Raw genomic sequence first — 14,641 nt, 5'->3', positions numbered from 1 at the left:
CATTACCAAAATAATTTGTTCCTTCTGACTTCATTCACCAGCCTTTGCACATATCCTTGCACCCTTGATGCCACTTCTTAAGCTAATAATAAAAAAAAAAAAACGAAAGAAAGAAAGGAGAAAAACCACCTTTAGAATGATAGTAGCCATTTCACACTAAGCCTTTTCCTCATACTGCGAACGCACCTAGAAAACAGTGGTCACAGCTACATTTTCTTTATTTGGGGTGCCAGCAGTCCACCTAAAAATACACATTCACAATTTATTACCGCATAAATGAAGCTGAAATTTTGCGGAACCTTTTGCAGAAAGTTGAGGAACCTGAAACTGCAAGAAAATTTAAACTCATTTTTTTTACAAGAAATTGCCAATTTTTACACCTAGTGACCAGTAAGATTACACTTAAAATTTAACACTCATTCTTAGCAGGTCAATTACCATATCTCGTTCCCACACAATTTTGTAGTCTACTAGTCTCCATCAAAAAGGACACGAAGAAGGAAATATGAATAAAGAATCAGACGTGTATCACTCGTTGTCTACTAATTAGCAATTGACCATTTCAGCTAATACTTTCATGTAGGTACTAGTGTATCAAAGTATTATTTGCAGGCATCGCCTATAAACGCTACTTAACTCTAAAATGATGTGTGCAGTTTCTGGCTTCTGAAACTGATTAGCGTAATTGTGGCATGAGCCCCAAAACAGCCATATGTTAATGTGGAATCTCAGCTTCCTGTACAGCTAACCGAGTGTCACAACACCTCTACCCTGCTGCCTCTTTAAATGGCAGGTTGCACAAATGGTGACGTCAGTCATGTTTCTAAAAACCACAAGGGCCCTTAATTTGTCAAGCACATTGTAGCAATCACCACATGACTCCCACAAATGTTTAGAATTACACTCATAATCCACCACCGTCCGTCTGATTTTAACTATGGCTCTGCAGTTTCCTAGCCACAGTGGGGTCTGCTAATTCTGCTCTCATGTTCAGACAAGATTCGCAATACTTTGCGCTTCTGGGAAATGATGGGAGCATATCTCAATCTATCCCTTTTGGCGATATCAGTTGCACTGTTGCAGTGGAGACAAAACAGTACAAGATAAAATAAAGTTGGGAGACATGCAGCACTTCCTGTCCAAGCCATTTTTATGCTCTGTTGCCACCGAGTGCAATGACAGACTAAGCAGCAGGAGCACCATTTACTAACTCTTGGCACTATGCTCATTGTTATAAAATGCCAAAGTAAAATTTCCGAAGAGTGAGTTTTTAAGAATGCAGACATTGTTCTCATCACTCGGTCCATATCATGGCCTACTTTATATCCATTGAAGGACAAAGGCCTTTCCCAGTGATCCCCAACTACACCTATCTTGCATCACCTAATGCCATACTATGGCTGCAAATTTCCTAATTTCACCGCAACAAATTTGCCTTTTGTTGGCACCCATTTTGTTAATCTAACTGATAACTAGTTGTCTGCTCAACCTTAGCCCAACTACATTTTTTCATCTTAACTACGCCCATTTGTTCTCTAATCCACACCACGGTCTTCCTGTCTCTTAATGTTGAGCTTATTATTTTTCATTTCATAGCTCGTTGCTAGGCCCTTAGCTTTTTAAGCTTCCTTGTCCTCAATGTTTGTAGGTTAGTAACTTAGTACTTGAGTAATGATGGAACGCACCAATCGTAAACTTTTCAAGAATAGTGCCCAGCTGCCAGTCCTGACTTGGAAATGACAGCCATCCATGGTCTAGGCCCTTTTCATTTGTCTGAAAGTTTCTTTCTCAAGATCCATGTCCCTGCAATCATATGGCCTAGCCCATATCATGAGACTTCCAAGAGCGGAAATTAAGCTGACCTCATCGGGCACATCGGAGGTGTCATCGCGTGTTATGTCGGCGTTGTCACTGCGCACAGAGGCCATGCTGAGGTTGGATGGTGTACGCTGGTGTGACAGGCCCCTGATTCGACTGTTCTCCTGGGCAAGGTTCTCGCACCGCTGCTCCAGCCGATCACGCTCCTTCACCAGCCGCTGGTAAGCCGATCGCTCCTCGTCGAACTCGGCCAGCAGACGCTGACGCTCGCTTTCTAGCTTCTGGCGCAGCAACTCTGCAAGGTGCAGATTGAAATTATTGCGCGCTGCAGTAAAACTAATCTTACCACTGCAGTGCATATTTGTTGCAGATTACCTTACAGTGAAATACCACTGTACGCACAATTTTTTTCCCCCATCACTTCTATGCGTGTCCAAAAATGAAAATGTTCTACCATAGCTAATATTTCATATACATCAACTCCTATTGCTGTACTGCTAACACTGTATCATAACTCACTTTAAAAATGTTTGAAGTTTGTTTTAAGGAAAGAAAAAAGAAGAACAGTTACAAATACATGCCAATACAACCCTTATTGCTAAATCTACATCATACTGGCCTGATCTTTATAAGTCTACTGAACCCTTTAACAACGAAGCCCAACCTGGTACTCATCCTAGCTTTTCATAGCAATATTTCCAAAGGCGAGCCGCACTCATCCATGCCACTGCTTATTCTGCTTTGCTTGCCAGAGACGAACTCGGTTCTCACTGTGCATTCGATTCTCTATGCTTGAACATATTCTTCTATGTTTTTAATTCGTATCACTATAATCTGATCAGATAATAAGTACATTCAATCCTTAAACATGTGGTGAAGCAGGTGTATTTCATTAATATTTTAAGTGAAAATAAGAGGTAAACCACACCTGCAATACCTTTTCCGAACTTGGATATAATGGGCAAGAATTTTCTGAATTAAAAAGGAAGGTGGATATCTTGTACACTTTTTAAGGAAAGAATTTGGGAGTTAAAGAGTTAAAGATAGAAGAAAAAAGGAAGTTACAAATACTATCTAAGGTTCATCTTTAAGCTAGACTGACATTAAACCTCTATCACATTTGTGCAAAGGTAGTCAATGGACAAGGTCAAATCTTTCATAGTGTACCAGATTCTGATGGCAGCATAGCTACAAAATGTGGCTACCTGAACCAGATGAATAAAACAAAAGGTAGGGACGGTTACCCTGGGCACTTTCTTGGTTTAACTGGATTGCCTTGACCATTTCCTCCAAGTCATGCTGAAGCCTGCTTTTTTCCTTGTCTGAAGCTTCGATTTTCTGAAAGGGAAAGCATTGTTCAGAGAGAACGTATGGAAAATCAGTCCTGTGGAATACTGCAAGGTGGAGGAAGTGTCATGAAAGGGAAAATTGTCATCCACCCGAAGCTACAAAGGAAACCCATACGGATTTCTCAGAAGGAAAAAAAGTTTGAGAGAGCATGTCTGGAATTCTTAGCCGAGGCTTTAGTCTTGACACCCCACACACAATAGGTCAGCACATAATAAAACCCCCTCATTAGTTCCAATTACATGTGACCAAAAAAGATGTCCAAATTAACTGAATGTTGAAATATCAAAGGTATCGAAAGTAGGAGAACAATAAACAAATGCTTGTTACACCAACAAGCTTTTATTTACTGAAGAAATCAGCAAATCATGTTTCTATTTTGTGCCAAAGCAGTGCAGAAGCTCTAATTCTTGTCATCATGTGACTGATTACCGCTTGCAGCGAATGAAGGCCTCGCGACTTCCTTCACAGTGCAGCCACAGTGCAAGACCTGCATCTTAGTCTGAGACATGCTTTTCAATACCCCATGCACATTCCGATTATTTTTTCGCCAGTGAGCTGTGCGTGATGTTTCCCCACCACCAGCAACCTGCCCCTGCATTGCAGTGTTTCTCAGAACACTTACCAAAGCTTTGGTATATTAGTGACGAACTTTTGCGCAGGAACGTTTCTACAACAGGCACACCCCCCTTGACTATGTGGCATAACAGGGAACTCCCTCCACCTGTGACTTTACAAGATATAGTAAGAATGTGCTAGCGTGAAACCAGTTTTTTGTCTGTCATGTTATAAGTGAGGACACGCAACAGTCTTTGTACCGGGAAGGATTGTAACATAGCATGCACTAGCTATATTCTTAAAGAGAAAATAAATATAGGCAGTCGCACGACTACACAACAGAGGGAGCCACCCAAGCCTTGCCATCCCTTATCCCTCGCACGGTCGGTGCAACCCGTGAAAAAAGGATATAAAAGAAGGGAACGGACAATGCACGAGCAGTCGTTCCGTAGTGTGAGAGCTGTCCTCTGTCTTGGCTTGTTCCCTGACCGTTCACTCGCATACATGAGCAATAACTGCATCTTTGCCCTGACCTCTCTCATTCCTGCCCGCTTGTGCTGCCGTGGTTGGCACCTGCAACAGTTACCCACTGTCCTCGTCAATGCAGAGGTTTTAAGGTGACCCCTGGACTGTGTAGTTGCCCTGCTCTCAGTCTCACTTTTGGGTGTCCATCATTTCTTTGGGTTCTCAATGCTCCAAACCTATTCGCGACAGCTGGCATGGTGCGATCCAGAAAAGGGCCAGGTATGCACACGTGGACTTGAATAATACCCCTATACAGTAAAACCTCATTTAATTGTACCCGCTTAAAGTAGCTTTTTCAAATCCCCGTCTCAGCAGTCACTAAACATAGTGAGTTTTGTATCCGCATAAACCGTACTAGCTTATTGCATATGTATCGGTTTACACGTAGCGTTTCCACTTTTCGTCACGAAATCGCAGCGATACGGCAGCCCGGCAGAACAACGAGCCTCAGAGATCGGAACGGCCTCGAAGCGCAAACACAGAGGGCGCTTAGAAGGGTGAAGCCACATCAACATCAACATCATTTCGGCATCGTGCCAGAGCCAGAGAGCGTTGTGGCCCGTGTTGTGGCGTCGCGCAAGCTAGGACAAAAACTGGGTGCTCAGCATAGAAGAAAAATTTGACATTGTTTGTGCTATCAAACGTGGCACGAAGAAGTTTGTGCTGGCACGCAAGAGGGATCTACCGTTGACTACCGCGCCAGAGTCCCAGCACAGATCCAAGCTAGGTGAGCTGTCACCTAGCTTGGATCATGTCGAGCCATTATCAGCCTCTTGTGTGTAACCCCCATTTTGCCGTTTTCATCTCAGCCGTGCGGAACGCTCTGCCACTGTGGTTTTGTTTGTTTCTGTTGTTGTTGCCATTGTTGGGAGTGAACAAACACCTTAAGTTAAAGACTAGCCCTGCCCCCCTGGCCTGAACCCGCCTGGTCGCAACTCAACGTGAACTGCGGCTTAGGGGTCACAGCTCTGGCTGTTACGGCTGCTGCGAAAGCACTGGCGAGTGACTGCCGCTCTGCTGGCACGATGAGAACCAGACAAAGTCAGGTACAGACGAGAAAATTTCAGTAATACCCCTACAGCACTTAGAAACAAATTGCAAGAAAGTCGGGCCATATTAGCACAGTTATGAGCACCAGCAGATGCAGTGCAGATCGTGCTGATAGCAATGCATTGGCGTGGCTTGCAGTGCCTGATATTCGCGTGTGTTGCATCACTTGGCACCATAAATTTTGGAAACCATTGCCGACTGCGCTTAGTGCCTGCAGCTGTCATCAGATGGTGCCCACAAATTTAAAAAAAGACTACTAAGAAGATATGGATATTTGTCCTCAGAAAAAATATTCACAGACGATTACAATACACACTAATGTGAAACTTGAGCAGAGCTGTATACGTGCTTTCATTTCACTATATACTGGCTGGCGTAGAAAATCTGTCTCGTGCAGCACGTTGCAAATGGAGCGAAGTGTGGCGTGACTGCCTCGCTAATCAGGAAATCGTGAGAGGAAGTGCATCGGTGACGCATGGGTGCGATTGACAGCAGTCTCCGCAGGCAACCTCCACTCAAACAGCACTTTGTTTTCATACAGACAATATGCGCTACTCTGCCGCAATCTCGTATCCATCGTCACCAAAAAACCCCTTTTGTGTGGCACGGCACTTTTCTTCTCCCGCTTTTACCATATACTCCTCCTCTGCTTTCCTCCTCATTCTCTCTTTGCTCTCGCTGTTTTTTTGTTTTCATCCTCCGCTGAACTACATGTTTACTCTCATCTTTCACTATGCTTGTTCACTTGGTTACCAGGTAAGATGCTGCCAACGGCACTTGCTGCAGGAATGGGCGCCTGAGAGCTGCGCTTTAAAGAAATATTGCAGTTTTGCCAGAAAAGCCAGGGCAACAGCAAAGAGACTACACAAAATAAGGTTTGTAGTTTTATCGGTGTCACATGCACTCAAACAAACATGAACAGCTCTCACTTGACGACCACAAACACTTGCCGTCACAACGCGAGCAAACGCTTCACACTGTTCTCAGAAACTTGAGATCACATGACCACCTACACTAGAAGCGCGGGAACACAATGCGCATCAAGGCATCTCAGCTCGGCCTTTGCACTCACCACAAATTACGTCCAAGATATTCAGCGTGGCCCACACATCGGCAGCCATGCGCAGCGGCAGATAGGCATGCATTTCCAGCAACCCTCCACCCCTTCTCTTGCCCCCTTAGCGCGTGCTTGATCCCATTACCGTGCGTTCATGTGTCCCAAGAGCACAGGTGAGAACCCCACAGCACTAAAGCAAACGTTGGCTCTCCGAGCGTTTCTATGAGCATTCCAAGCTGCCTGTGCCCCGCGGCCTCTGCAAGGTGTTTACCAAAGCGACAAATGGCACAGCCGTATTTCCTGCATACAGCATACTGGCACGCATGCTTCAACGGCGTTTTTGCCGTTCAAACTTTTTATGCAGGACGCTTGCAAGTAACTTTTGCCTTGGCCAACTGTCACATAGCTGTCCATCTTTACACTTCTTTTTATTGTTCTTTTACCTGAAAATGTATTTTCTGATGCAAGTGGGGAGGCCAGTTCAGGGAATCTCCGGCGGGGCACTACTCACTGTGCCTCTAAGCGTTCAGTCAAACAAGGGCATTATCGCCCGCCTTTTGTACTGGCAACCAAAGTCCATCTTCTAATTTTCCAAACTGGTCAGTGAAAAACTGTTCAGTGAATGCTTCCAGACTATTGTGTATTTTCACTTTCTAGACAACCATAATTCTTCGCTCTAGTTTGTCAAAAGCCCAACAGCTGCCTTGGTAGTTTTCTATACATCTTTATTTTGGGTTGTAACTCTTTGGGCAGATGGATGTTATCAAGTTCTAACTCGGCGAAGCCCGCCCGCGATTCTATTGCATGCTTGAACCTATGTGGCCTGACTGTTTCTGGTCGATGAGGAGCTGCGATTGGTCTAAGTTTGCTTGCTCTCTGACGGGGTATGTCAGGACGTTTCCCAAGGCACCTTAAATGTTTGTGCCGGATGTATCAAAAGACCAGGCAGCAGCAATCACTCCTCTTAAATCATTAATTCAGTAATGTGCAAGACTTACACATGTCATTCGTGTAACTAAACATCAAATAAACAGAATCAGGAAAATGTCTACGAATCTCCTGTGTGCTCACATCTCTCCAGTGTGGAAAAAGTAGCGACATCTATGCTAGACAACATTTTGTTTTTTGCTAGATTTTCCAGCCATACAGGCTTCAAGTATGTGCTTGAAATGGCCAAAAACTTTGTTAAATCAAAACCATGTCACAAAATTACTTAGTTAAATTGTAAAAAAAAAAAAAAAAATACACAGCTCTCACTAGAACTAAGATTGGGAAATGCAAATAGTTGGCTACATTGTGAATTTTGTTAGATCGAGGTTTGTTATATTGTGGTTTGACATACCGCCACAGATGGCCCAAAAGTGCATTATCTGAACGCAAACTTAAAGAGACGCTAAAGAGCGATATTAAGACTATATTCGTTAACAGAGTTTTTAGAATACCAAAAAGATCACTCTTACCATCAACAGAGGCTAGCCAAAAAATATGCAAGAATGAAAGATGGGTGGTGACACACCTTTCAGGTTCCTGAACTAGCCTCCCACGACATCAAGAATATTTAACATTGTGTCCACCTCCTTAGTTCGTTGTTCATCAAGAAAGAAGAAATACATTGCATTCTAATGAACGTAAGCATGCAGTCTGTTTCCCTTAGTGCAAAAGAAACAGATTTCCTCACACCTTAATCTGAAATTTTGTATCCTCATTGCTCCTTTCTATTGCAATGTCGAGCGTAGCCAAGTGATCATGTGAAAAAGGCGGCTTGGTATTGGTGGGTGGTCCTTTCTGTAAAATTGTTTTTGTATTTTTGTTGCTCTTCCCCTTTGAGTGTCTTGTATTTATTCCGCTTACAAGGGAATAAATCGATAGTTGGAAGTAGCACTCTGTTGCGTGTTTCTCTTCTGTGTGTCCCGTCAAAATGTTGTACAATCCAACATTTGAAGTTTGCGACATCACAATGACGTACCAGCACTTAATTACGTGTGAAGTTGTAAAATTGGAAATGCGGCCTCCTTTTTCCATTAGCAGTTCACATTTTTCCGTGGATGGAATGATAATGATTAATCGGGTTTTATGGTGCAAAGTGACTTTAATAAAACAAGTGGCACAATTATGAAAATAAATTATACTCTTGGTGTTGAATGCTGGAATGTGGACATAAAAAGCTAGAAGAGACAAAGGTGCAATGGGCCTAGTTACAAATAATGGTGTTTACACAAGGTCAAGTAGATATAATAGTAACTGTGTATTTGTGCGATCTGCAGATATTGATGATTGTGAGTGATGAGATGTTACCACACAACTGTCTGCAAAGTCAGCTGATGGATTGAAAATATGGTTTTGAAAGAATACTTCACCAGTATAAACCAACTTATAGTTGCTCTTGAGTGCCCCTTTAACAATTGTGAAAATAGGTCCTCAGCCCTAGACGTACCTGGCTGAGCGCTGTGTTTGTGGATAGCAGCTCTTCCTTCTCACACGACACCTGCCGTAGCTTCACCTGGACGGAGGCCAATGTCTCCTCCAGGGCAGCCAATTTGTCGTTGGAAACTCGCAACAGGTTCTCCAGATTCTTGGCCTGCTCTAACTTCTCCTGCAGGCCACGCATGTCCTCACCCTGAGACCGGAACGTCTTGTTCTCCTTGACCTGTATGAGTAGAAAGAGTAAAGACCATCAAACTTCGAAAAATGAATTCCATAATCGCCTAAATGCATAACTGCTTTATGTGGCAATGAAGGGCATGTCACATGGGCATGAAGCTCCTTCACGCATGTCACAAAGTTTGAAGTCTGTACAATTTTCACACTTTGGTTTCAGTTTCGCCACCAACAGTAGTACAAGGGTTTTTAGAGAAATTAACATAATAGTTTCACTTCTTTTGTATAGACCGGAAAACCTATCTTACGATTGCAGTATGCAGCAGGGAACAGCAGCACGTTTGCCTATTAAAAGCATGCAGTATGCTTCCAACGGCACCGCATGCTGTGAAACAGGTGAAGATGCTTATCGCATTAAAGTTGGCAGCAACAACTGTGAATGCGGCGTGCGACAACCTGGGAGGAGATTTGCTGGTACCGGAATAAGAAACTGAGTGCACGCCAGCGTTTTCACATGAGACAGGCGGGCGAACATTGCGGGGAAGCTGGTACAGCGGGCGGCTACTGCACACACGTCTCACATTTTCTTGTTTATATGGAATCTAGCGGCTGGAAAATGCATCATACAATCACCGTTTGGCAATGTATTGAATGTTGGTGCCGAAAGACAGCGTTTTCCGAGAACGTATGAACCGGTAAAAAATAAGCGTAACTCCATTGGATCACTTTTTGTGTTCTCAACTGCGAATGTTGGCATCGGGAAATCTTATGTAACAGGATTGTGTCAGCGAGGTTCTACTGTAATTCATCTTGTTTTTGTGTGTGAAGTATGTTTCTGCATGTACCTGCCTGCTACGACCCCCTATGGGATCGGCAGTATCCTCAAATACTAAAAGTAAGACTGACCAGCTCTTCAATCTTCTGCTGCAGTGAGATGATCTTCTTCTCAAGTCCCTTGTTGAGCTTCTTGACGTGCTCCACCGATTTGGCCTCAATCTTAAGCTTGCGCAGCTGCTTCTTGGCAAACCAGCGGCGCACGGCCGACTGGGCCACGATAACACAGGCCACGTCGCGCTGGTACTTGCGCCTGGTGATCCAGCGACGCACATTTTTCTGCAAGAACAGAGGCCATGCGGTCAAGAACACAAAGAAACTTGCAACAATGTTCCCACTGGCATGATTCACTCCCGCCTGCATGCAAGAACTGAGCAAAAAAAGAAAAAGAAATCTGTGAACGTGCAGCTACTTATTCAAAAGACTCAATTTGCTTTGGCTTCTCAGAGCTACACCTAGACAATGAGGGATGAATTAGCTTCAACTACCTGGGATTCCGTATGTTGCTCCATTCTGTCTCCACTGAAATACAGCCAATCAGCACTAGCAAGTAATGAAATAAAATACGCAACCTGTACAAGAGTTGATGGCCACCTCAAGGTAGGCAACCCCCCAAAAAATAAACTACGTACTTTATCTGCCTCGTAGTCCAGATAGGCCACACAAAACATGGCCTTTCAATCTTCATAGCAGAGTCGTATCCTTACTTTTAAAATGCAATTGCAAAAATGAAGATGCAAGAAAAGTCGACTCTCCAAGAATATGCCGGGCTTTTAAGGTAAATTACAAGGGGTTTTAAGCATACTCTACATGAGATCTCAAAATCATATGCTGAGCCCTAGCCCAATCACGCAAGTCACCAAAAGGCAAAATGACAAGGAAACAGCAATTTATGATGGTATCATAGCACGATTTGATGTGAAATAATGGCATTAGCAATGTTGGAGATAAATCCACATGAAAAACAATTGCTGATACAGGCCGTAAACTGAGCAAGCATATAATCAGTGATGCCCTTGCACACATCATAATTCAGTACTGCTGAGCTACATCATTTTAAGTTCGCACACTAAATCAGCAGCCTGATATGCTAATCTACTGTAAGAGACCTTATGCAAGATGCTTTTTGATAAGGTTTGCCTGAACATGGCAAGCAGTGGGGCTCAGACTTATTTTTAGTCACATAAATTAACTCTTCCTCAGCATTAGACCCGTTCTTGCAGGGCTGCGCATGAACGAACTTTGGACAAAAATTACAAAGTTTTTGGGAAACAGGGTGCACGAATCATGCCTGATAGATATTGGCGCTACAAACGCACGCACGCACGCTGTTAGATATAGGGCCGTTTCCTGAGGCTACTTCGAGTTCCCCAGACCACATCGAATCGCACCACTGCTAAGTAAGGAATGCAGAAGCAGATGCCACATTCCTGAGGCAATGCACCGTGACAACCTGACGGCTGTAAATGCGCCATGACAACCTAGCAGCGTCGCCCCCGTCCGCCTTCGAAGAGGGCATTGCAAGTCAGCAAGGCAAGACCGCAGGGAGCCGCCGGGTGTGACTCCACCGCACGGGCGCCTACCATTGGCCGAAGATGGCGTCATCTGAGTGGGCTCGCCCATTGGCCGAACGTCGTTTTAAGCCGAGACACCGAAAGGCTTAAAAGACGCAGACCGGGAGCATTCTAGAGGATTCCTAGAGCATTCCTGGATTCATCTCTCTCGAACTTCTTGCCACGGGCCGCAGCGTCCGAGTTGCTGCCGGCCCGTAATGACTCTAAGACTGTTCATTGACCCTCACTGTACATAATGTAAAATAAACCTCCCAAGTTTTTTCATCCCGAAGTCCGTCCTCGACTCCTACAACTGGTGGCAGCGGTGGGATTTCCTCCAACTCCTACAACTGGTTGCTAGCGGTGGGATCGCCCCCAAATGCAACAGCTGGTGGCAGCGCTACGGATCACTCTTCGTCGAGAGAAATCCTGAGGAACCCGGAACAGCGAAAAGAAGCCTTCGTCCAAAGGAGTCGCGAGAAACCGGGAAGAACGAAAAAGAGAGAGCCTTCGTCGAAAGAGGTCCTAAGGAACTCGGAGTAGCGAAGAAGAGCGAGCCTTCGACCCACGGAGTCCTGTGGAACCGGGAACAGCGGACCAATGAACCGGATGGCAGGGTGCTGCAACCATAAGTGAGCGCGTGGTTTTTTCCCTTTTGACTCGCCAGACTCAAATGTTGTGTGTTCATTTTGATAGTTCTGGGAATCGGGAATTTGTTGCATTGTGTGTTTGCACAAATTAATTAAGATAAACAGTTCGAACCACCAGTCGGGGCAGCTGCCATGGATCTTGGAAGGTTGACGAGGTTAAACTTGTTGTTGGTGTGCGACGATTTGGGAGTTGAGGCGGACGAACAGATGAAAACGCCAGCTATCATAAAGGCAATTCAAGATAGTGGCAATGATGATAAAAGCATTGAGCTTGCTCGGGAGGTGATACAAGAACCACGGGAGCGTGAGCGTCGTGAACGTGTGCGTGAGCGTCGTGAACGTAAGAGTGAGCGTAAGCGTCAAGAATGCGAGAATGAACGGAAGTGTGAGCTTCAAGAACTTACTCTTAGGTGTGAGCGTCACGAACGTGAGAATGAACACGAACGTGAGTATCAGGAACGTAAGCGTGAGCGTGAGCAAAAGTATGAGAGAGAGAAGGCAGCATTGTTAAAAGAGATACAGTATTGTGATCAGTTAATGGCACAGAGACAACGGCTGTCTGAAAATTCTGTAGGTAGTACAGAGCACAAGAATGAGGAAGTGTCTAGCGGATTTTCGCCAAAATCCGACGAGAAGAGTAGTGCCTGTGAGATTGGCTGCACATTCATAAGTGAAGGGAAAAGGCTAGCTGCTAACGATGCCTTAGTGGCAACAGAGGCCGTTAAAGGCCGCAGGGAGAGCGACGAGGTGCTGTGCCAGCAGATGACTGTAGAGACAGCTAGGCCAGCTGCGAACAAATTGGCACAGTCACCACGCGTGTGCGTCGCATGTAACGTTAGCGAGGTAGTTAGCGAAGTAAAGAGCACTGCTGACCCGATAGACACAAGTACCCATGTCGAGTCAGATCTGCGTGCCGAAGTGATGTGCCAGCTGGATGATGCAGTTGAGAGTAGTTCTCGGGGTGGCGAGCTCCGTAGCTCACGAGAGAACAACTGCATTGTTCAGGGATCGGTGCGGCTCTCCGCCAGTCTAGGTAGCCTAGAGATGGATGATTTAATTAGGAATCATTCGGACTGTGCGCGTGAGACAGCGATCGAGACCGACGGGCTGTGTGTCGATGCACAGCGTGAGCTGGGCAATACAGTAGAGGGCAGTTCGCAAGAGTGCGAGTGGCATAACTCGAGTAAAGCCTGCTGCATTGTGCCAGAGTCGGTTGAGCTGTCCGCCAGTCGAGGCAAAGATAGAGTTGATTTAAATGATAATCACTCAGACTGTGCGGGTAAGAGACCGATCTGGGCCGATGAGATGTGTAACGGCCAGCACGAGGCATGAGAAGGTGGCATGAAAGAGAATTCAAAGAGAAAGCGCCGCAGAAAGAAGCGCCCTAAAGATCGGAATGCGGTGACTAATGTAGCACCGCCAAAGACAGCGACAGGCGCGAGAAGGCAGGGCGCGGAGAAAGGAAACGTGCGGTCGTCACTGATGATGCTGACGCATCCTAATCGTTCGAGCTACCGGTCAAAGGCGGACCGCGAAGCATGTTCTGCACGGACGCGGACAAAGGGCACGGGGCAGTTAAATTCCTCGTCGTTCCGTCGTTCTCTTCGAAGCTCAGCGTGCAGTACGAAGAAGCGCAAGGTGGCAAGACGAGACCAGGTGGGGAGTAGCGACGCGGTCAACAGAGTTCGTGTTGAAAGCGGGGCGCCAGCACGCAAATTGGCAGGGGACTATAACGTCTTGGGGGAGCTGATAGTGAGCCAGCCCTTTTGTTGTTCCTCGGCAGCCAGAATAGCTTTCAAACCGCGACCAGCTCGAGTACGGCTCAAAGTATGAGTCAGTCAAAAACGTTTGAAACAGGAGGCCAAGGGAGCTTCCGTAGAAATGAAGTGTATTGTTTTATTTTTGAGCACTCGGATAATTTTCGCGTTTTAAGTTTCTTTCAATATGTAAAAGTATGAGCTTTGTTTGTGTTTTGTTAGAGAAGCTCGAGATTTGAAAGTCGCATTTTTTTGTAAACATGTAGTATCGCGAGGTGTTCATTAATGAGCAAATAGGCTTTCTTTTTTGTGTGTGTGAGTAACCTGAATGTCAAGGTTATCGGTGAGAAGCCTATCGTTACGCGCGTGTGTTTTAGTTAACCTTCTTTTTTTTTATAAGCGTTTTTTTTATTTTCTAAGGTTAACCGCGTAGGTTTTCAGTAAGTGCATCATTTGCGCTGAGAAGCGTTCTTAGTTCCATTAGCGCGTGTCCTGTGTGGACGGAAGCAAGCAGATTTATGACTGGGTTGCTCGTGTGTGTTGAGGGCAGCCGTATTCTGACTTCTTTAGTGAGCGTGTGTGGAACGAGTAATTAGGAGATGCATTTTATTAAAAGGGTTTTGCGGAGTGCGTAAGTTACGCATATTAAGTTCTGGTTTAAGGTACATGTCCTGTATGGACTAGAGAAAGACACGTGAGTAGGCGTAATGAAAAGTTTGCCTACAACGCAAGTACACATTCTGTTTAGTGACCACAAGGCTAGCGCGCTTGTGATTACGTACTTGTGAGGTTGACCAGACTGTTCAGTGGCACCAATACGTGCGATAAGTACGCCACTGCGATAGGTTGGAAACATGCTGTTCGAGTAGTTAGACCACTTAAGTTATGTTCGGC

The 14,641-nt window shown here is 45.2% G+C and overlaps 1 protein-coding gene across 1 annotated transcript in view; it reads right to left on the bottom strand.

The window, feature by feature from the left end:
* The window catches only part of didum (dilute class unconventional myosin), an 80,956-nt gene that overhangs the window by 25,975 nt on the left and 40,340 nt on the right, over nucleotides 1-14,641 (bottom strand). Inside the window, exons 19-22 of the mRNA XM_050179989.2 lie at nucleotides 9,860-10,066; nucleotides 8,790-9,002; nucleotides 3,063-3,156; nucleotides 1,863-2,113 (exon numbers count right to left, since the gene is read on the bottom strand). Of these exons, the coding sequence (XP_050035946.1) occupies nucleotides 1,863-2,113; nucleotides 3,063-3,156; nucleotides 8,790-9,002; nucleotides 9,860-10,066 (765 nt within the window). The remainder of the gene's footprint in view (nucleotides 1-1,862; nucleotides 2,114-3,062; nucleotides 3,157-8,789; nucleotides 9,003-9,859; nucleotides 10,067-14,641) is intronic.

This window comes from Dermacentor andersoni, chromosome 5 (genome assembly GCF_023375885.2).
Source record: "Dermacentor andersoni chromosome 5, qqDerAnde1_hic_scaffold, whole genome shotgun sequence".
In the NCBI taxonomy this organism is placed as follows: domain Eukaryota; kingdom Metazoa; phylum Arthropoda; class Arachnida; order Ixodida; family Ixodidae; genus Dermacentor; species Dermacentor andersoni.
Note: the sequence above shows the minus strand (reverse complement) of the source record. Positions and strands in the feature narration are given on the sequence as shown.